This window comes from Lipotes vexillifer, unplaced genomic scaffold (assembly GCF_000442215.2).
Source record: "Lipotes vexillifer unplaced genomic scaffold, Lipotes_vexillifer_v1.1 scaffold528, whole genome shotgun sequence".
NCBI lineage: Eukaryota > Metazoa > Chordata > Mammalia > Artiodactyla > Lipotidae > Lipotes > Lipotes vexillifer.
In genome coordinates this window covers 1,158,664-1,182,479 of record NW_006794582.1, presented here as the reverse complement: position 1 = coordinate 1,182,479, position 23,816 = coordinate 1,158,664, and the positions used below count along the sequence as shown (strand labels likewise).

Here is a 23,816-nt window from a genome sequence, read left to right as displayed (position 1 = left end):
CCCAAAAAAAAAAAAAAAAAAAAAAAAAAATCTCCCCTGTGCTTTCACATCAACTCTTACATTCCTCACTTTTAAGATGCTTTAACTAGGATCCAGATTCATGTCAAAGTGCTTATAACTCTTCCACCACCAGCTTCAGTTTCTGTTCCTCTAACTCCTTCCTTGATCCCTGTCAGTCTTAGGTCCTCATTATTCCATGTCCATTTTATTTTTTTGCCATGCTAAAGAGCTTTGATGACTCTCCCTAGGGTCGCTGGTCTTCCAGGGTGGCACATGGAGAGGAAGGGACACTGGACCAGACGCAGAAACAAATTATCCCAATGCCATGCTGTATTCGCCCCCATAGAGGGCCATAATTGGAGACAGCACACTCTCCACACCCAGGGATTCTCATAAAAATAGCAATGTGTTTTTCTTTCTAAACCTATGGCCTTGCTTCTGGCTCCTGAGCAGAATTCAACAGCTGTCGATAGGAACTGTGATGGTAATAGACTGGATAGAACACTGAACTAAAAATCATGAAATCTGGATTCTAGGCCCAGTTCTGCCCACACTTGTTACTGTGACCTTGGCAAAGACATTTACACTTCTTTGGCCTTAATTACCTTAGGGACTGTAATGCCCATAGTTGTTAGAGTCAAGCATATTGAAATTACTTCTTTTCTGAGCACACATTTTAGCCTTGCATACACTGAAGTTATATTTGTTGCTACAGTCAAATCGCAATTATTCAGAGATAGCTCATACATGAAAAATCTCCATACTCTTTGTTTTCAGCCCATAATGAGATATAAATAGCAAAAAGCAATTTAAAACCATATTAGCTTTACTAATGGATTAATTAATTAACAGATTGATTGATTGGTTTACAGTGATTCTGCTGTTTTGATGATCTAAAAGTTAAAGTAGGTTTTCTCAATCTCAGTACTGTTGACATTTTGGACCATGAAATCATTTCTTGTGGAGGGCTGTCCTGTGCATTGTAGGATGTTTGGTGGCATCCCTGGCCTCTACCCACTAGATGCGAGTCGTGACAATCAAAAATGTCTCCAGACATTACCAGATGTCCCTTAGGGAACAAAATTGCTTCTGGTCATTATCCACTGGGTTAAAAGATAATAAGGCCTTATTTTATTCCCTTTTCTTTCCATGGCTAATGCCATAAGCACAAGACTCCATATTCTATATTTTCTGTAAATTTCTGCATATTACAGGTCAAAGCCATGTAGAGTTAATGCTTGGTAAAAATTTTAGTATACAGGAATGATGTGAATGTGTTAATTCTCTGCCACCCACCAATAGCACATCTCATAAAACTGTCCTTACCAAGAGAAAGCCATAACAGTCCATTTTTCTACTGGAAAATTTTGGTAGGTTGAATTCTTTTCAAACATTCTGTAAAACCACAGGCCTGATTCGTATGCTGGACTTACAAGGCCTAGTTCTTGTCATACATATGGTACTGGTTTTCAGCTGAAGTTGATACTGTCCCCCAGGGAACATTTAGCAGTGTCTGGAGACATTTTTCATTGTCATGACTAGGGGAGAGGATGCTACTGGCATCTAATGGGTAGAGATCGGAGATGCTGCTAAACATCCTACAGTGCACAGGACAGCCTCACAACAAAGACTTATCCAGTCCAATATGTCCAAATATCAGTAGTGTTGAAAGAAACTCTGTTGTATGGGAAGAAGAAGGTACTCACTATGCCTTTTCTTGGCCATGTGGGCTTTTTCTTTGGAAAACTTAATCAAGTCTCTGTTCTTTCTCACAGCTGCTCATGGCACAAGTTTCGAAGATGCATGCTTACAATCTTTCCCTTCCTAGAGTGGATGTGTTTTTATCGATTCAAGGATTGGCTTCTTGGAGACTTACTTGCTGGGATAAGTGTTGGCCTTGTGCAAGTTCCCCAAGGTAAGAAAGATACAAAGGTTTTTCACCCACAGACAATACACCAGACCTGGTCACTTGCCCAGGGTAAACAAATTACTTGTGCTAGATGAATAGAAAAAAAAATGTGAATTCCATTCACATCATTACCATTCGTTTCCTTACCTGCCAAATTTCTAACTCTTCTAGGGTAGTTCCAAAAGTCTCAGTTTAGTTTAGACCCCTGATACTTACTAGAGTATTTGTAATGCCTGCCATGGTCATTTTTTGCTCAACTAGTCATTTTATACTCACTCCAATAGATCTCACTTGGCATTGGTTTTACTTAAAAAGGTGAAGGATAGGAAACACAGCATGCTAGCTTCCCTTCAGCAAGTTACACACACAGCAGTTCAGGGGCTATTCTTTGGTCGTGCAAATGGCAGTTCAGATATAACACAACAAGATCACACAGATAGGTACAGGAGCTATCTGGGCTTTAGAAGCCTCATTTCCCAAATAGAAACCAACATCTCTTGTAATTCCCATAACTGATGCCTCCATGGGTCCCACAGCGACATGCCCAGTTACAAGAGTCATTGTGCTCTGAGAAGCTCAAAACTAAGGCTTCCCACAAGATATTAATCTTTAATTCATAGTCCCCTTGGTCCAGATAGAATATTACTAATCACGCTCCTTTTACCATAACTAATGTTGGCTGGTAACACAGCTGACATTCCACCATTATCAGGTTTCCAAAGAAACAGAGCTAGAAGGTTAACCCAAGGTCAACTTTATCAGAGAAAGAGAAAGGATTTTGTGTTAATCCGTTACTCAGAGTACTTCACAATTCCCTACGTAGTCTTTAAACACCTCTGTTTCTCTATTCTTCTGGGGCAAACCAAGCAGTGTTGAAACTTGTGATTGTAAAGCACAAATGAAGCCAACCAAAGGGGCCAGTGGTAGCTGAAATCCAACTCTGGCATAGGGCTGTTAGTTGGAGAAAAAGGATCCCTTTAAAATAATTAATTAATTATCATACAGTAAAATTTACTTCTTTCATACAGTTCTATTAATTTAAACACAGGTATAGGGTTGTATAACCACGCCACGGTCAAGTTACGTAACAGTTGCATCAGCCCCAAAACTCTCTTGTGCCATCACTTTTTAGTCACATCCTCCACTAACTTCTAACCCCCGGCAACCACAGATCTCTTCTCCAACACCATAGTTCTGTCTTTTTGAGAATGTCATGTAAATGGACTCATACAGTATGTAACTTCTGAAGGGTGGCTTCTTTAATTCAGCTTTATGCCTTTGAAATTAATGCAAACTGTTATGTGCATTGATAGTTTATTCCTTTTTATTGCAGAACAATATTCCATTATATGGCTATATCACAGTTTTTTGTCCATTCACTTATTGATGAACATTTTGTTTCCAGTTTTGGGCCATCACAGAGTTGCTGTGAACATTCATGCACAGGTTTTCGTTTGAAAATATTTTTCGTTTCTCTAAGGTAAATAACCCAGGAGTGATATTGTTGGTTATATGGGAAGTGTATGTTTAACTTTGTAAGAAACTGCCACACTGTTTTTCCAGAGTGGCTGTACCTACCATTTTACATTTCCACCAGCAATGTATGAGAATTCTAGTTCCTCCACACCCTTGTCAACACTTGATATTTCAGTATTTTTAAATTAAGCTTTCTATTTTGAGTTAACTATAGATTCACATGAATTTGTAAGAAACCACAGAGAAGTCCCTTGTATCCCTTACCCACTTTCGTCAGTAGTAAATCTTGCAAAACTATAGATCAGTCTCGCAATCAGGATGTTAACATTGATGCAGTCAAGATACAGAACATTTATACCACCACAAGGATCCCTCATATTGCCCTTTTATAGTCACCCCCACTTGCTCTCTGCCCCCATCCCCTCCTTAATCCCTAGCAATCACTAATCTTTTCTTCATTTCTATAATGTTATCATTTCAAGAAAGTTACATAAATGGAGTCATACAGTGTGTAACCATTTGGTATTGGCTTTTTTCACTCATCATAATTCTCTGGAGATTCATCTAGGTTGTTGTGTATATCAATAGCTTATTCCTTTTTATTCCTGAGTAGTATTCCATGGTATGGATATACCACAGTTTGCTTAAAATTTCACCCTTGAAAGACATCTGGATTATTTGTAGTTTTTGGCTATTACAAATATAACTATTATGAACATCTGTATGTAGGTTAGTGAACATAGTCTTCATTTCTCTGGGATAAATGTCCAGGAGTGCAATTGTTGGATTGTATAGTAGTTGGCATGTTTAGTTTTCTAAGAAACTGCCAAGCTATTTTCTAGAGTGGTTGTATCATTTTACATTCCTATTGTCAATGTATGAGTGATACCGTTGCTCTTCATCCTCACTACCATTTGGTGTAGTCACTAGTTTTTACTTTAGCCATTCTGATAGGTGTGTAGTGAGATCTCATTGTGGTTTCAGTTTGCATTTCCCTAATGGTTAATGATGTTTAATATCGTTTCATATGCTAATTCTCCATCTATACATTTTAACGAAATGGCTCTTCTTGTCTTTTGCTCATATCCTAACTGGACTGTTTGCATTTTTACTTTTGAGTTTTGAGAGTTATTTATATATAATAGGTACTAGTCCTTTGTCTTTTATGTTTGGCAAATATGTTCTCCCAGTCTGTAACTTTCCTTCTAATTCTCTTAACAGAGTATTTACAGAGCAAAATTACTAACTTTGATGAGGTCTACTTTTTGGTTTCTGTTATTTTAGCCATTCTAAGAGATATGTAGTGGTATCTCATTGTGTTTTTAATTTGCATTTCCCTAATGGTTAATGAAGTTGAACATCTTTTCATGTTTTTATTTGCTGTCCTTTGATCCCCTTTGGCAAAGTGCCTGCTCAAGTTTTTTGCCCATTTTTTAATTGGAATTTTTTTCTTATTGTTAATTTTTTTGCTGTTTTTTTTGCGGTATGCGGGCCTCTTACTGTTGTGGCCTCTCCCGTTGTGGAGCACAGGCTTCGGGCGCACAGGCTTAGCGGCCATGGCTCACGAGCCCAGCTGCTCCGCGGCATGTGGGATCTTCCTGGACTGGGGCATGAACCCGCGTCCCCTGCATCGGCAGGCGGACTCTCAACCACTGCGCCACCAGGGAAGCCCAGTCTTATTGTTAATTTTTGATAATTCTTTTTATATTCTGAGTACAAGTCCTTTGTCAGATATGTGATTTTCAAATATTTTCTCTCAGTCTGTAGCTTATGTCTTCATTCTCTTGACAGTATCTCTGGCAGAGCAAAAGGTTTTAATTTTGATAAAGTCCAATTTGTCAATTTTTTTTTCCCTTTTATGAACTGTACTTTTCTTATCATATATAAAAACTCTTCACTTAACCATCAGGTCACAAAGATTTTCTCCTATGTTTTCTTCTAAAAGTCTTACATTTTATGCTTTACTTTTAGAACTGATCCATTTTGAATTAACCTTTAAATAAGTTGTGAAGTTTAGGTCAAGGTGTATTTTTTGCTGCATTTTTAAAGAAGATTATTCTCCAATGAATTGTTTTTGAACTTTTGTCAGAGATCAAATAGCCATATTTTTGTGGGACTATTTCTGGACTCTATTCTCTTTCATTGATGTATATGTTTACCCCTTTCCCAATATCATGTGTCAATTATTGTATCTTTTTAGTGAGTCTTAAAATTGGGTAGTGTGATTCCTCCAATTTTGTTCTTTTTCGAAATTGTTTTAACTATTCTTTCATACAAATTTTAGAATCAGCTTGTCAATATCTACAAAAAATCGTTCTGAGATTTTGATAGCCATTGATTAAATTCATAGTTTACTTTGAGGAGAATTGATATCTTATTATGTTGAGTTTCCACTCCATGATCACAGTATGTCTCTTCATTTATTTAGGTGTTGCTTTAATTTCTTTCATCAGCATGTGTAGTTTTCAGCATACAGATTCTGTATATATTTTGTTAGATTTATATCTAAGTATTTCATTTTGGAAGAGATATTGTATATGGTAATTAAAAACATTTTTGGTTTCCAGTTGTGCATTGTTTGCATATAGAAATACAATTGAATTTTGTGTGTTTACCTTGTATCCTGCAACTCACTTATTAGTTCTAAGAATCTTTTGTAGATTCCCTGGGACTCACTACATTGATAGTCATATCATCTGTGAGTAGAGACAGTTATGTTTTCTTCCTTCTAATATGAATGGGTTTTATAACTTTTTCTTGCTTATTGTACTAGCTAAGACTTCCAGTATATGTTAAATAAGAGTGGTGAGAATAGACATTTTTGCTTTGTTCCTGATCTCAGGGGAAAAGCATTCAATCGTTCAACATTAAGTATGATGTTAGCTGTAGGGTTTTTGTAGGTGCCCTTTATTAGGTGGAGAAAGTTTGTATCTTTTCTAGTTTGCTGAGAATTTTTATAAGTGAATGTTGTATTTTGTCAAAGTTTTCCCTTTAGACTGGATTACATGAATTGATTTTAAAATATTGAACTAGCCTTGTATTCCCAGAATAAAGGAGTACCTTTTAAATTTTTCATATGGCAGATACAAACCAAATGAATCATTTGTATGAGTATATTCACTTCCAGGAAAGTATCAGAAAGTCTCTAGAGCATTTGTGTGGTGCTGAAATGAGAGACCTGAACTCTTGGCACTGATGCTTTGCCTGTGAGTCCCCTACTGACACCCACTTATCAAACATCCTTCATTTATGGTCAAAGTTTGAGGACATTTCTTTGCTAAATTTCCAAGTCATCAGTATGATTTCGTACCAAAATAAGAATGACATTAGGATGTATAAGTATACCTAGCATCCAGCACAGTATTTGGCACATAGTAGGTACTCAAGATATTTGTTGAATAATGATTACGTAACTGTGTGAATGAATGAATACAAGCAACTCTTGCTGACTGACTAAGGGAATGTGTGTTATTTTAAGTAGTGTGAATAATGAAATAATTTGTAGTGTAAATAATTCAAAAGTTTTACTTATATTTAAACAGGTAGGACCTGACGACTTAATAATTTTCTTCAGATGAAACAAAAATACTGCATGATGAAAACCTTATTAAAAAGGTGCTGGCTCTTCCTTACAGTAGAATCCCAATTTACAAATGTGAAAGAAAATAGAAAATCACCATTAGTGAAAAACTACAGTAATACTTATTGGAGATAAAATCCACTAACAGAGGTTAAAATTAGTGGGTAAAAGTTTGCAATCTATGTAACAGGATTTGCATAGTTTCAAAGTATCTTCCTCAAGATATTTATCAACTACTCCACTAATTTACAGTAGAGAACCTGGGAGAAACTACCTTAAACAAGTGATCAATGCTATCACCACCAATAGTAAGACATACGGAGATCACAAATCTTGTGATATGATGCACTAAAAAGGACACAATACCATTTCTGTAGTATGCACATCAAAAATGTATAACCTTAGTATGATCATAAGGAACCTAAGCAACCCCAAACTAGGGGCATTTGGCAAAATAGCTCATCTATTAATACTCTTCCAAAGTGTCAAAGTCAAGAAAGACAATTAAAGACTGAGGAACTATAACAGATTTTAGGACTAAGGAGAAATAACAACTAAATGGAGTAGGGAACTGTGGATAGAATCCTGGAACAGAAAAAGGAAATTAGGGGAAAAACTGTTGAAATTCAAGTAAAGCATTTAGTTAAATTTCTAATGTTAATTTCCTGATCCCAATAATTATACTATGATTATGTACAATGTTAACATTAGAGGAATATAGGTAAGGTATATATGGAAATGCTCTATTATTTTAGTAGCTTTTCTATAAGTCTAAAATTAGTTCAAAATTTTAAAATCTTTTAAGGTTTTGGAAAGTCTGGAGACTTGGTTTCTCTCTGTTTCTCCATGGTCTAAGCTTAATTGAGACTTAGACCACTTAGTTCTCAGGCCGTTACCAAGTAATTCTCTTACCTTCCCTGCATTGGTGAATTATTTGAAACCCTACATTTCAAAGGACTTTATCCTCATGCTACATGTTGCTTATCAAGAGTAAATAGGGCTATTCAGGGACTTCCCTGGTGGTGCAGTGGTTACGAATCTGCCTGCCAATGCAGGGGACACGGGTTTGAGCCCTGGTCCGAGAAGATCCCACATGATGTGGAGCAACTAGCATGTGTGCCATAACTACTGAGCGTGCACTCCAGAGCCCGTGAGCCACAACTACTGAGCCCGCATGCCACAACTACTGAAGCCCGTGCGCCTAGACTCTGTGCTCTGCAACAAGAGAAGCCACTGCAATGAGAAGCCCATGCACCACAACGAAGAGTAGTCCCTGCTCACCGCAACTAGAGAAAGCCTGCGTGAAGCAACAAAGACCCAATGCAGCCAAAAAAAAAAAAAGAGTAAATAGGGCTATTCGATATTATACTGGGATTCACAGGCAGTGTATTAAAGCAAGGGAAAAAAATATAAGGGTAAAGAATTGCAAAGCAAGAAATAAAACTTCATTCATAGGTTTGTTTTTTTTTTGCGGTATGCGGACCTCTCACTGCTGTGGTCTCTCCCGTTGCCGAGCACAGGCTCCGGACGCGCAGGCTCAGCGGCCATGGCTCACGGGCCCAGCCGCTCCACGGCATGTGGGATCCTCACGGACCGGGGCACGAACCCGTGTCCCCTGCATCGGCAGGCGGACTCTCAACCACTGCGCCACCACGGAAGCCCATAGAGATGTGTTTTTTAATGTAGAAAATTCAAAAGAATCTACAGATAAATTAATAGAATTAATAAGATTTTATCAAAGTTGCTGGATATAAGATGAGTAAATAAAAATCAATTACATTCCTTTATACCTGCAGGAAACAGACAGTGAAAAAACAATTTTAAATACCATTTACCAAAGCATAGTAAATATGAAGTAAATTGTAATGAAACTAAGAAATGATGTGCAAGACCTCTATAGAGAAAATATGCAACTTTATTGAGAAATATTAATAAGGGCCTAAATTAATTGAAAGATAGCATTTTCCCAGAATAGGCAAATTATTTTGAAGAGCAACATGGGAGGATTTGCTCCTCCAGCTATCTAGACTGAATATAAAGTTATAATGTTTAAGATAATGTCCATCAAAAGTAGAAAGAATAAATAAGCATTCATATATACATATATCGGAATACACAGAAGGAAAATGAGCACTCTCAAGCAACTCACAGCAACATGGAAGATGCTTATATACATAATAATAAGAAAAATAAGCAGAAATAAAAATTGTATACAGTGTAATTCCATTAATATAAAGTTCAAAAGTGGACAAACTAAACTACACTGTTGTAGGGATATGTATACCAGTGGTAAAACTATAAAGAAAAGCAAAGAAATTATTATCACAAAAGTCAAAATAATGAATACCTCTGTGGGGAGGGATGGAGTTGTGATTAAAGATCTGGGTGGGGATAACATGGGTGTTTGTTTTATAAATATTTATTAAGCTCAACATCTATTTTAATGAACTTTCTATTTATATATTTCACAATAAAAATGGGGATTGCTAAATTTATTACAAAACTATTACTAGACTAATTACTAAAAACAGTAATTAAACAGTGTGGTGGACTTCCCTGGTGGCGCAGTGGTTAAGAATCCGCCTACCAATGTAGGGGACACGGGTTCGAGCCCTGGTCCGGGAAGATCCCACATGCCACAGAGAAGCTAAGCCCGTGCGCCACAACTACTGAGCCTGCACTCTAGAGCCCGTGAGTCACAACTACTGAGCCCGCGTGCCATGACTACTGAAGCCTGCGTGCCTAGAGCCTGTGCTCTGCAACAAGAGAAGCCACCTCAATGAGAAGTCCGCGCAGCACAACAGAGTAGCCCCTGCTCGCCACAACTAGAGAAAGCCTGCATGCTGCAATGAAGACCCAACACAGACAAAAATAAATAAATTTATATAAAAACAAAACAAACAAAACAGTGTAGTATTACAGACTTAGACAATTAGGCCAGTGGAACAGAAAAGGGTCACACATTTATATGTTGCATGGTTTGTATCAGATGTGTCACTGTAGAAACAGACTTTTAAAAAATGATGTGAAACAATTGAATACTTATATGAAAAAAATCAATTTGTAGACCTCTACCTCACAGCATACACAAAAATCTATTCCTTTTAGATTAAAGACCCAAATATGAAAGATAAAACTATAAAGATGTTTTTGGAATAATATAGGAGAATATCTTCATGTTCGTGAGGTAGAAAATGTTTCTTAAACAAGACACAAAAAGCACTAGCCTAAAAGGAAATGACTGTTAAGTTGAATTAAATAAAAGTTAAGAACTTCTGTTTATTCAAAGACATGATGAAGGTTGAAAAGCAAACCATGGAATACCCAACAAAGGACTTAAATCTATAATATATATATTCCTACATATCTGTAAGGAACTGCTAAGTAAAACTGATCAACATTATTGGTAATCAATGAAGTAGAAGTGGAAATTAACTAACTCATACACACTAAAATAAAAATTCTGACAGTATCATGTGCTAATACAGATGTAGATAATGGGAATTGTCATACGGTGTTGGTGGGAATGTAAATTGTACAACCATTTGGAAAACAGTTTGGCATATTCTGGTAAATGCCCCAGCAGTTATGCTTCAGGGTGTATCATCTTGAGGAATTTATACATCTGTGCACCTGGAATCATGTACAAGAATAGTCATAGCAGTATTGTTCATAATGGCCCCCAAACTGGAAACAAAGACAGGAGACTATGTAAGCCTGGAGACAAAGAGAATGGGGAAATAGCTGCCTGGATCCTGATGGCTTTTTAGTTCTGTTTCCAGTCTCTGATGAGGCCCAACTGACCTTTGTCCTCTTTTAATAAATTTCCTATTTTGGGAATTCCTTGGTGGTCCAGTGGTTAGGACTCAGTGCTTTCACTGCCAGGGCCTGGGGTCAAGCCTGGGTTGAGGAACTAAGATCCCGCAAGCTGGGCGGTGCAGTCAAAAAAAATTCTTCTCTTTTGCTCAAGCTGATTTGATCAGGTTTTCTGTTACTTGCAGTCAACTGAGGCTTGCTTAGGGAAAATATGTGGAAGGGGAACCTATAAATTACAAGACTCAAGAGACATATCTACTAATGTGAGGACCTAATTTGATATAAACACAAAGATTGTAAAAGAAAGCACAACAACAACAACATCAACAAAACAAAACACAACATATAATAGCAAATGACTTTTTTAAAAGATCACCCCCAAACCCACCATACCTCTGGTTCAAGGTCTCTCATGAGGTGGCAGTCAAGTTGTCAGTTATCTCAAAGCTCTACTGAGGCTGGAGGATCAGCTTCCAGGCTCACCCGTGTTTGCTGGCAGGCCTGGGTTTCTCGCCATGTGAGCCTCTACATGGGCTGCTTGAGTGTCCTCACAACATGGCTGCTGGTAGGACCATGTGTGGGGCCCAGTGCAAGGTGAAAATGCAGAGTCCCTAGTTCAGAAATTATCCAGAATTTCAAGATGGTCAGAGTAGAGCATTAAGCCAAGTGTGGAGGCTTTCTAAGCCCAGGGCACTATGTGATTGCATATAGGTCACACACCCTTGAAGTTAACTCTGGCAGCTGATGACCTGAATGAAAGAGAGAGCCAGAGAGCAACCAAGACAGAAGCCACAGTCTTCTTGCAACCTAATCTCAAAAGTGACATCTTATCATTTTTGTTGTAGCCTATTTATTAGAAGTAAGTTATTTCATGCTTTAGGGGTGGAGCTCAAAAAAGGGCATGAATACCAATTAGCCATTGTAGATCATCTTAGAGGTAGTCTACCAGTACAACCATATATGAGAAATCAGGGAAATTTGAACATTGACTGGATATTTGATGATGTTAAAGAACCATTAATAATTTCTTAGGTGTGATGATGGTATTGTACTCAAAAGAGGGTGTTTTTAAAAAAGATATATACTGAAAATATCTACAGATGAAATGATTTAGTGTTTTGGATTTGCCTCAAAAGAATATGGTATGGGAGAGGAATGGGGGCATTGATGAAACAAGATTGGCCATGAGTTGACCATCGTTGAAGTACGTGATGGGTACTTGGGGGTTCATTATACTCTATTTTTCAATAAGTTTAAACTTTTCCATTAAAAAAAGCCTTGCTCGTTTAAGGCAATAAATTGGCTCACTGGACTCATAACTGATTTCTGATGAGCACACTGGTATGATGTAAATTGAAGAGAGTCCCTCAGGGCAGGAGCTGTGGACTTGAGATGTCAAAGGATGACACCATGCATGTTAATCCATTTGCCTCAAAATTTCCAAATTCTCATGGTGCTTCTTAGAAAAGAAAGTAAGTATTGAAGAAGGAGCTGAAGGAAGAGACTGGAGTGGTTGGCATATGGAAGAGAGACAACACATACCAACTTGGAGTCACGTCAGTTAAGTGTGACAATCCTTGCCTGTTCTCCAGCTTTTTCTCCAGCCCTGGAGGATTCCTAGGGCCTTCTTGTACTAGACTGGGGGTAAGAATGGGGCTCTTCTGAGCTGTTGGAATTAAAGGTCTTATTGCTGTGATGTTTGCTTTCCATGATTTGCATGAAGGCCTCACAGTGAAAGGTGTTTAAGCCTATGGTTTAGAATTGATGTGTAAAAACTTGTGGTAAAATAGGAAGAGAAGGGCTTCCCTGGTGGCACAGTGGTTGAGAGTCCGCCTGCCAATGCAGGGGACACAGGTTCGTGCCCCGGTCCGGGAAGATCCCACATGCCGCGGAGCGGCTGGGCCCCTGAGTCGTGGCCGCTGAGCCTGCATGTCCGGAGCCTGTGCTCCGTAACGGGAGAGGCCACAGCAGTGAGAGGCCTGTATACAGCAAAAAAAAAAAGGAAGAGAAGTTAGAAATCAAAGGAGGTAATAAAAAGTACTAATTAAGGGCTGTATGCCAAGGGATTCTGTCACCATAGTCAGCTGTATACATGGGTCATTTTTATTTTAAATATTCTTTACAGTTTTTATTTCAGGTGACTTTTAAAAGCCAGGCTACCTTTGCTTACTTAAAGTATCTTGCGTTTCAGGCCTGACGTTTGGTTTGCTGGCAAGGCAACTGATTCCTCCTCTCAATGTCTCTTATGCAGCTTTCTGTGCTTCAATAATTTATGGAATTTGGGGATCATGTCGTCAAATGTCCATTGGTGAGTTCAGTGCCGGAACCACAGGAGGTGGATGAAGTCTCCATCTCAGTCATTTACTTATTGCTAAGGAACCCAAGCTAAAGCTATGTTTAAGGTAGAAAGAAAGGAGGCAGGAGATGGATATTCTATCCATAGGGTTAGTGTTCAGATTTTAGAAATTGAACACTTCTTTTGTGATATTATTAATGTCACCACCAGACAAACAGGCCAGCAAGCTATTAAAGGAATTATAAGACAAGAGGTACTTTTCTTGGTGAAATTACCACATGTTGGAATCTGACTATCCTCAACCTGGAAGATCCAGAAATGATTTTGCCAAAACTCCTAGAGTGGATCCACTTTTCACCTGTACCCATAATAACCAAAATCTGTGGACCTGATTTATAATAATCATGTCAGGACTTCCCTGGTGGCGCAGTGGTTAGGAATCCGCCTGCTGCAGGAGACACGGGCTCGAGCCCTGGTCCGGGAAGATCCCACATGCCGCAGAGCAACTAAGTCCGTGTGCCACAACTACCGAGCCTGCACTCTAGAGCCCGCGAGCCACAACTACTGAGCCTGTGTGCCACAACTACTGAAGCCCACGCGCCTAGAGCCTGTGCTCCGCAACACAAGAAACCACCACAATGAGAAGCCTGTGCACTGCAGCAAAGAGTAGCCCTTGCTCACCACAACCAGAGAAAGCCTGCATGCAGCAACGAAGACCCAATGTGGCCAAAAATAAATAAATAAATAAAATAAATTTATATAAAAAAATAATAATAACAATAATCATGTCAGATTATTAATTTACATTGAGAAAATGCTGTCATAGTAATCAAAGCACTCAAACCCACAGGATAAGCACTTTTCTTCCCTAAGTCAAAAGTCCATCTACTAATTTATAATTGGAAATGACTGTTACAGAGACCAGACTAGCTGAAGGTCATATAATTAGCACAATTACTTCCCCTAGGTGAACCTATACAGAAATCAAATCACAAAATGCCCTGAGAGTCTCAGAAGGGCATCGCCAACATTCACTCAGTAAAGTGCCTTTTTCTGAGCTTCCACACTGTATAACTGACCAAGCAACCAACAGTGACCATTCTGACTGTCACAGTTTTTCTGCATGTGTGTTTGTATATTCAGTCTAGTTGCCATCCCATTCTGTTGAGTGCTCCTTTGCCTTTTTTAAGGACAATATTCCATATCTTTACTAAAATCTATTATGTGTTGATTTTACATTTGAACACTAAGAGAACTATTTTATTCCCATTTTTCCAAGTTCCCAGAGCACATTACAATCATTTCCAAATACTGATAACAAGGGCTACTAGAGTTTTGTTTCTGTTAGGTACTTTAAAGGTAAGATTTTCCTTTGCCTTCCTTATGTTGATAGTAGAAGTAAATGAAATTATATTTGAAATAGGTTTAGCTCCATGTCATTTTGCACCTATTAAATCCTTCATAAGTGTTAGGTATTATTTTTCTTATTATTATTATTGATTAGCTTTGTTTTCTGATCCTTTCACCACCATCTCATTTTTTACCGTTTCTAAGAACAGGCACAGTGGCTGAGCCTGATATACATTTCTAGTCAATTTCTCTTTAATCCTACTCCATATGCCCATGATGCAAAGAGGTTAATACCTAGACCACCAAGATCTAAAACTTGTGACTTGGTTACAGTACATGGAGCCAGAGTTCTTTTCCCTGCTCTTTCTTATTTCTTGGTGGCCACTTTCAAATAAGAAAAGTGTGTCAGATCAAGGGCAAAACATCAGGCCATGCCTTGCTTTTGTCAATATCTGTCAGTTTACCTGGACTTAAAACCTCACCTTCTGCCTGAACATTTTCTTTCATAGGTACATTCTTCCTTGTGAGTGCTCTGACCATCAATGTCCTGAGGACGTACCCATTCAACAGTGGCCACCTAATACTGGGAACTTTCATCAAGGATGACTTTTCTAACCTCTCCTTCTTTGAGAACTATAACAAATCCTTGAGTGTGGTGGCATCCACAACGTTGCTGACTGGGATTATTCAGGTAGGACCTGAGTCTCTGAACCCCTGAAGAAGCAATAAATAAATACAGGGTCTGCACATGGACCCCTTCCTTTAATTGCTCCTGTTACCCATTGTGATATATCTGGAACTTAAGTGATTTAATTTTTCAAAAACTTATGGGTCTTGTGGATAGGCTGTCTCCTCAGTAACGAAACTTCTCCCTCCTCTGAAATCTACCACATTGGTTTAGGATGAGATACTCAATATTCTCATCAGTCCCTGATGCCCTAAGACTAAAGAAGGGTCCCAGGGACTGTGGCCTAGAGTTCTACTCATGATTTCACGTTTTAAAAAATTTCTTTCTATTCTTTCAAGAAGAATAGCATTCATGGGATCACATACTATATTTTTGGTTAGTGAGCATTAGTCAGACCTGACATCCTTTTTCTGCAATGATGGGACTCAGCTAATGGGCAATATCAATGACTTATTAAAATATCAAACCTTATTTTGGGCATATTTTTAATTTCTTCTGTGAGTCTACCATCTGAAGTGTCACCCACTGAACTAAAGTCACATATTTCAGTTTTAGCTCTTTCTTCTCAACGAACCTGCTCTATAGCTAATTTTCACTGATTTCCCCTGGGGCCATCTTTTATTAGGCAAGGACTTATTGGAAGCCTACAAAGGCAGGCTATTATGGTAGGCTGACCCCAGCCCTGACACTTACCAGCTATGTGACTTATTTAAGTTATCTTACCTTCGTGGGCCTCAGTTTCTTCATGTTTAAAATGGGAAAAATAATATTTGTATTGCAGAGTTCTTGTGAGGATTGAGAAAATGCATGCAAAGCATTCAGCCCAGAGTCTGTCACATAGTAAGCATTAATAAATTATAATTACCAAGTATAGAGAAATGAAATTGGTACTTTAATAGAGACCAAAAAATTTTTTTAAAAGATATAATACCGGGCTTCCCTGATGGCGCAGTGATTGAGAGGCCGCCGGCCAATGCAGGGGACGTGGGTTCGAGCCCTGGTCCGGGAAGATCCCACATGCCGCAGAGCAGCTGGGCCCACAGCTGCTGAGCCTGTGCTCTGGAGCCTGCGAGCCACAACTACTGAGCCCACATGCCACAACTATGGAAGCCCACGTGCCACAACTACGGAAGCCCACGTGCCCAGAGCCCGTGCTCTGCAACAAGAGAAGCCACTTCAATGAGAAGCCCACGCACCACAACGAAGAGTAGCCCCCGCTTGCTGCAACTAGAGAAAGCCCGGGAGCAGCAATGAAGACCCAGTGCAGCCAAAAATAAATAAATTTATTTAAAAAAATAAAAATAAAAAGATATAATACCTGTGTTTAAAATATTCAATCTTGTAGGAGAAGACAAAATAACAGGCAGTAAGTCAGCAACCTATTAATTATCTAAGTGGCCTTGGCAAGTTCTTTCCCCTTGTTTGAGTGTCATTTGTTTTCATGTAATAAAGGAGGAGATATTCCATTTACAGGAAGATGGAATATATGTACTTTTGCCTATTCCTCCTGCTAAGAACAACTAAAAACCTTGGAAAATTATATACAAAACAAACATAAAATGACTCTGGAAGGCGAAGAGAAGAAGACAAACTGGCTCAGACCCAAGGAACAACACAGTGGTGAGTTCCTTGGGTTTTCCTTTTTGCCTCATATATCTCAAACTTGGTGCTGAAGAAGCCAGAAACCCAAAATGCCAACATGGGCAGACCAAAAAAAAGCCCCAACAAAAGTCTTCTCTTTATAGTCACAGGACCAGGAAAGACTAACAAGACTGAAAACTTTTACCCAACAACTGCTCTACTCCAGACAAACACCAAAAAATAAATAAAAAACAAAAAACCTGTGGTGTCATCCCCACTCATGGCAGCAAAGGCCAAGCAGGGAGCCCAGACTTCCACACTCACCCAGCTGTAATGAGGTAGCCACCTGGGGTATTGTCAGAGAAGGCCAAATAGGGAGTCAAGACTTTCATCTCCACTGGGCAGTAATGAGACACCCTTCCTACTCCTTGCTGGGGTGTGTCAGAGAAAGCCTAGTGAAGGGTCAGGTCTTTCACCACAACGCAGCATTAATGATGACAACCCCCTCTTCAGCAGTGTCAATGGAGGCAATGTAGGGAGAAATAAAGGCATTTCTGTCTCTCCCAGCAGGATGGGAGGCCTAGTGGGGAGCCAGAACTTCCATCCCTTCCCAGCAAAAATGAAGAGTCCCTATGGCCTCAAGTGTCAGTGGATTTTGAGAGGAGAACCTGGACTTCTGCCTTACCAGGCAGTAACAAGGTGGCACCTTCCCCTTCCCCTGCCAGCACTTTATCAAAATAAGCTGGCTAAAACAGAAGGTTTAAATAAGATCCAGAGTCTTATAGCATAGTACACAAAATGTCAACTATTAAACTGAAAATAACTTGTCATATCAAGAACCGAGAACATTTCAGCTTAAATGAAGAAAGACAAGAAAAAGATGCCAGCACTGAGATGACAGAGATATCAGAATTATCTGGCATAAATTATAAAGCAGCCATCCTAAAAACACTTCAGCAACCACTTATGAACATGCTTGAAACAAGTGAAAAAATAGAAAGTCTTAAAAAGTAAATAGAAGATGTAAAGAAGAACCAAATGAAAATTTTGGAGCTGAAAAATACAGTAACCAAAATTAAAAATTCAAAGGATGGGCTCAACAGCAAAATGGAGGAGACAGAGGAAAAAATCAATGAACCTGAAGACAGACAATAGAAATTACCCAGTCCGAACAACAGAGAGAGAATAGACGGGAAAAAAATTAACAGAGCCTCAGGGACAAATGGGACTATAACAAAAGCTCTAAAATTTGTGTCATAAGCATCCCAGAAAGGGAGGAGAAAAAAGATGGGGCTGAATTATTTGAGGAAATAATAGCTGAAAACTCCCCAAATTTGGCAAAAAATATAATCCTATGGATTTCAGAAGCTTGGAAAAACCCAAAGAAGATAAATCCATAGAAATCCACATCAAGACAAATCATGTTCTTTTTTTTTTTTTAGTTTTTGGCTGCATTGGGTCTTTGTTGCTGTGCTCAGGCTTTCTCTAGTTGTGGCGAGTGGGGGCCACTCTTCATTGTGGTGCACGGGCTTCTCATTGCGGTGGCTTCTCTTGTTGCGGAGCACGAGCTCTAGGCATGTGGGCTTCAGTAGTTGCAATGTGTGGGCTCAGCAGTTGTGCCACATGGGCTCAATAGTTGTGACTTGCAAGCTCTAGAGTGCAGGCTCAGTAGTTGTGGTGCATGGGCTCAGTTTTTCCGTGGCATGTGGGATCTTCCCTGACCAGGGCTTGAACCCATGTCCCCTGCAGTGGCAGGTGGATTCTTACCACTGCACCACCAGGGAAGTCCCCATAGTCAACTTCTGAAAACTAAAAACAATGAAAAAAAAATCTTGAAAGCAGTGAGAGAAACCCTTCACCTACAGGAGGAAAATAATTTAAATGACAGCAGATTTCTTGTGAGAAACCATGGAGACCAGAAGGAAATTGCACAATAGATTTTGTTTGCTGAAAGAACTGTCAATCCAAAATCACAGCCTCAGTGAAAATATCCTTCAAGAATGAAGGAGAGGGATTTCCCTGGTGGTGCAGTGGTTAGGAATCCGCCTGCCAATACAGAGGGCACAGGTTCGAGCCCTGGTCTGGGAAGATCCCACATGCTGCAGAGCAACTAAGCCCATGCATCACAACTACTGAGCCTGTGCTCTGGAGCCCGTGAGCCACAACTACTGAGCCACATGCCACAACTACTGAAGCCTGCATGTCTAGAGCCCATGCTCCACAACAAAGAGAAGCCACCGCAATGAGAAGCTCGTGCACCGCAACAGAGTAGCCCCAGCTCGCCGCAACTAGAGAAGGCCCGTGCACAGCAAGGAAGACCCATTGCAGCCAAAAATAAATAAATTAAAATTTTTAAAAAAAGAATGAAGGAGATATCAAGATGTTCTCAGATGAAGCAAAACTAAGAGAATTTGTCACCAGCAAGACCTACCCTAAAAGAATGGCTAGTGGAAGTTCTCTAAACAGAAAGGAAATGATAAAAGAAGGCATCTTGGAACATCAAGAAGGAAGAAAGAACAATGGAAAAGGAAAAATATGGATAAATATGGTAGTTTTCCTTGCTTCTTGGGTTTTCTAAATTATGTTCAATGGTTGAAACAAAATTATAACACTGATGTGGTTCAAAATGCATATGGAAGAAATATTTTAAACAATTCTTTTATAAAAAACATAAAGGGAGGTAAAGTTTCTATAATTTGCTCAAACTGGTAAAATGTTTACACTGGTAGACTGTGATAAGTTATGCATATATAATGTAATACCTAGGACAACCACTTAAAATCTATACAAAGAGTTACACTCAGAAACACTATAGATAAATCAAAATTAAATTCTAAAAAATATTCAAGTAACCAATGAAATCAGGAAAAATAAAGAGTTGAAAAACAGAGAAAACCAACAGAAAAATGGCAGAGTTAAGCCCTAACGTATTGACATTTACATTAAAGTTAGAGACTGACATATTTAGAAATATGCTGTCTACAAGAAACATCAAATATAATAATACAGACAGGTTGAAAGTAAAAAAATGGAAAGATAGATCATGCAAATATTAATCAAAGGAAAGCAGGATTGACTATATTAATATCAGATAAAGTAGACTTCAGAGCCAAGAAAATTATCAGAGGTAGAAAGGGACATTATATAATGATAAAAGTATCAGTCTACCAAGGAGACATAGCAATCCTACATATGTATGCACCAAACAACAGAGCTACAAAATATGTGAAGCAAAAACTGATATAACTGGAAAGGAGAAATAGACAAATCCACAATTACAGTTGGAGACTTCAACACCCCAATTTTCAACAAAATTCAAAATATCAACAACACCAATAGGATTTGAGACATTTACAGAATACTCCCACCAATAACAGCAGAATACACATTCTTTTCAACAACCCATGGAACATACAGCAAGATAGACTGTATCCTGAGCTATAAAACCTCAGTAAATTTAAGAGAATTGAAATCAAACAGTATGTCCTCTGACCACAGTGGAATCAAACTAGAACTCAATAACAAAAAGTTAACAGGAAAGTCTCCAAATATCTGGATACTACTAAACAGCCTACTTCTAAATAATCCATAAGTCAGGTAGGAAATCTCAAGGGAAGTTTTTAAAAAATACATTGATGTAGGGACTTCCCTGGTGGCACAGTGGGTAAGAATCTGCCTGCCATTGCAGGGGACACGGGTTCAATCCCTGGTCCAGGAAGATCCCACATGCCGTGGAGCAGCTAAGCCCGTGTGCCACAACTACTGAGCCTGTGCTCTAGGGCTGGCGAGCCACAACTACTGAGCCCATGTGCTGCAACTACTGAAGCCCACGCGCCTAGAGCCCATGCTCCATAACAAGAAAAGCCACCGCAACGAGAAGCCCGTGCACCGCAGTGAAGAATAGCCCCCACTCGCCACAACTAGAGAAAGCCCGCACACAGCAACAAAGACCCAATGCAGCCAAAAATAAATAAAGTTAAATCTTAAAAAAAAAATACCTTGAAGTAAATGAAAATAAAACATACCAAAATTTTTGGAACACAGCTAAAGCAGTGCTGAAAAGGAAATTTATAGCACTAAAATGCATACAGTAGAATAAAGAAATGTCTCAAATTAATAATAAAAGCTCCCTCTTCAAAACCTAGAAAAATAAGAGCAAATTAAACCCAAAATAAGCAGAAGGAAGGAAATAATAAAGAGCCAAAATGAATGAAATTGGAAAGTTTACATACTGATGATTCCATTTATGTAAAATTGGAAAGTTTGCATACTGATGATTCCATTTATGTAAAATTCTTGAAGTGACAAAATTATAGAAATGGAGAATAGATTAGTTGTCGCCAGGGATTAAAGATGGGTAGAGGTCAGAGGATGGAGATTGGAGGTAGAGATGAGAGGTAAGAGGCTATTAAAGGACAACAGAAGGGATCTTTGTGCTGATGGAATTATTTTGTAACTTGGTTGTATTGATGTCAGTATCCTAATTGTGGCATTGTATCAATACTATAGTTGTGCAAGATGTTATCATTGGGGTAACTGGGTAAACTGAATCTCTGTGTGTTGCTTTTTTACAATTTCATGTCAATCTACAATTATTTTAAATAAAAAGTTTAAATTAAAAAAAAGTCTGAACTAGATACTAATATCTAACATTTATTGCTGTGTGCTGTCAATATTCAAAGCACTTTACATGTTTTATCTCATTTGATCCTCACAACACCCCCCTGTATGAGGGTAGGTATTATTCTGGTACTTATTTTAAAGAAATAAAGGTATAAAGAGGTTAAGTGAATTACCCAAGGTCACATAACCAGTACGATTCAAAACTGGGATTCTGGCTCAGTTTGTCTACCTCTAGAATCTGTGCACTAGATAATCTTAAAGTGCAAGCTAGTGTTAATAAAAGTGAAGAGTTTGTTGTCAAAAGAATATGAAGTGCGGACTTCCCTGGCCGTCCAGTGGTTAAGAGTCCACGCTTCAACTGCAGAGGGCATGGGTTCGATCTCTGGTTGGGGAATTAAGATCCCACATGATGCACAGTGTGGCCAAAAATAAAAGAATATGAAGTGAAGGAATAACTTTTAGCTGGGATGGAGTTTTCTGGGAAGGAAACAACCATTTATTGAGCCATTCCTTCATTCATCAAACATTTAGTACAAAACTTCCTCAGCTTATGATGGAGTTACATACTGATAAACCCATGGTAAGTTGAAAATACTGTAAGTCGAAAATACATTTAATACACCTAGCCTACCAAACATCATAGCTTAGCCTGGCCTACCTTAAACGTGCTCAGAACACTTACATTAGACTACACTTGGGCAAAATCATCTAACACATTATCTATTTTATAATAAAGTATTGAATATCTCATGTAATTTGTTGAATACTAAAGGTGAAAAACAGAATGGCTGTCTGAGTACAGAATAGTTATAAGTGTATCAGTTGTTTACCCTCATGATTGTTTGGCTGACTGGGGGCTGTCGCTCACTGCCACTGCCCAGCATTACGACAGAGTATTATACAGCATATGGCTAGCCCAGAAAAAAAAAATCAAAATTCAAAGTACGGTTTCTACTGAATGCATATGCTTTTGCACCATCGTAAAGTTGAAAAAAATGTTAGAACCATTGTAATTTGGGAACTATCTGTACTTGTTTTCAATAAGGATGGCAGATAGGTTTCATGCCACAGACCAGTTCTGACTGACAATTGATGCCTAGAAAATTACATTAACACCAGATTCTGATGCCACATTACAGCTGGGTAAGGAAGAGTTCTATGGTTAATTATAGATATTTGCCATTTACAAGGTGGAAGGAAGGGATGGCATGAAGAAAGAATGGTACATATTTGCATCTGTCACTATTTTCAGATTTGACCTAAGTGTTTTACCTGAATTATGTAGTGTAATCCATACAAAACACTGCATGTTGGGTATTATTCATTCTATAGGTGAGGAGACTGAGGTTCGGAGAGTTTAATAAACTTGCCCAAACTCACTCAGGCAGTGAGTGGTAGAGCCAGCATTGAAGCCAAGTTCTCCATCCCCAGGAATCATGCTGTTTGCACCACACCTCCTGAAGAAGAGAAGTTTCATTGAGCTTTTGAAGGAGATGATAAACATGGATTGGCAAAGAGATGGCAGAGGGGTTTGGGCATAAGCACAGAAGTAAAAATCAGCCAGTCACACTAATGACAGGAAGCAGCTTGGCCTGACTAGAGTAAAGGAGCATATTGGGCAGTAATGACAGGAGATTAAGGGAGACAAACTGCCCAGCTAACTGAAAGCTTTGAAACAAAAAGCTTTTAAAGCTAATAGATTTATTCTTCCATGTTTGTTTTCTGAGAGTTCCTAGTGCAGTGGAAGATGAAGCAGTGACAGTAGAAGACTTCACGACTTTTGTTTTTCTTTCCCCATCTTCTTCATTGGGCTGTGTCATTTTTCTTAACCTACCCTCTTAAGAGGGTTTGGGCTCACCCTCTATCCATAATTTTACAATTTTTTTTATTATAAAAGATGAACATGTATATTGCAAAAAAAAAAAAAAAATCTCAAATAATAAAAAAGTGTATAAATTACAAATATTGCCCCAAACTTTTAATCCCATTCCCCAAAGGTAACTTCTGTTAATAGTTTGGCATCTATCCTTTTAGATGCTTTGCTTGTTTATTACATAACATTTAAAAAATATATTTACATATATATGCATGTGTACATGTAAAATGCTGTATCGTACATGTATTTATGTATAATCCTAAAGACATAAATTCAGCTTAATCATTCTTCGTAAAGATAAGCGTCAAAGGCCAGAAAGTTTAAGCTGGAACCCAGTTTGTTTTAATATTTTCCTTTGCGAAAAGCTGCATTCCTCACAGGGATATTAACCTCTCATGAAGAGGGCTATCAAAGCTTCTAGTGAAAAGGGCTTTGAAAAGGCAAGGTCTTGTTCTGATCACTTTGTCACTGTTAATCCCACATCAACAAGGTCAGTAGATTCTAGAGAAAGAACTTAAGCTTATGAACTCATGAAGAAAGGAGTGTGGTCTTATGTCTGTAGGAGACCTCTGAATCAACACCAAGGACCTACCTTAGCTCATCAATTTCAGTTGATTAGGG

General features: G+C 38.6%; 1 protein-coding gene across 1 annotated transcript in view; it reads left to right on the top strand.

The window, feature by feature from the left end:
* Nucleotides 1–23,816, top strand: part of SLC26A8 (solute carrier family 26 member 8) — a 66,370-nt gene that overhangs the window by 3,487 nt on the left and 39,067 nt on the right. The window contains 3 exon segments of the mRNA XM_007467293.1: nt 1,776–1,915; nt 12,973–13,089; nt 14,937–15,118. Coding sequence (XP_007467355.1) covers nt 1,776–1,915; nt 12,973–13,089; nt 14,937–15,118 — 439 coding nt within the window.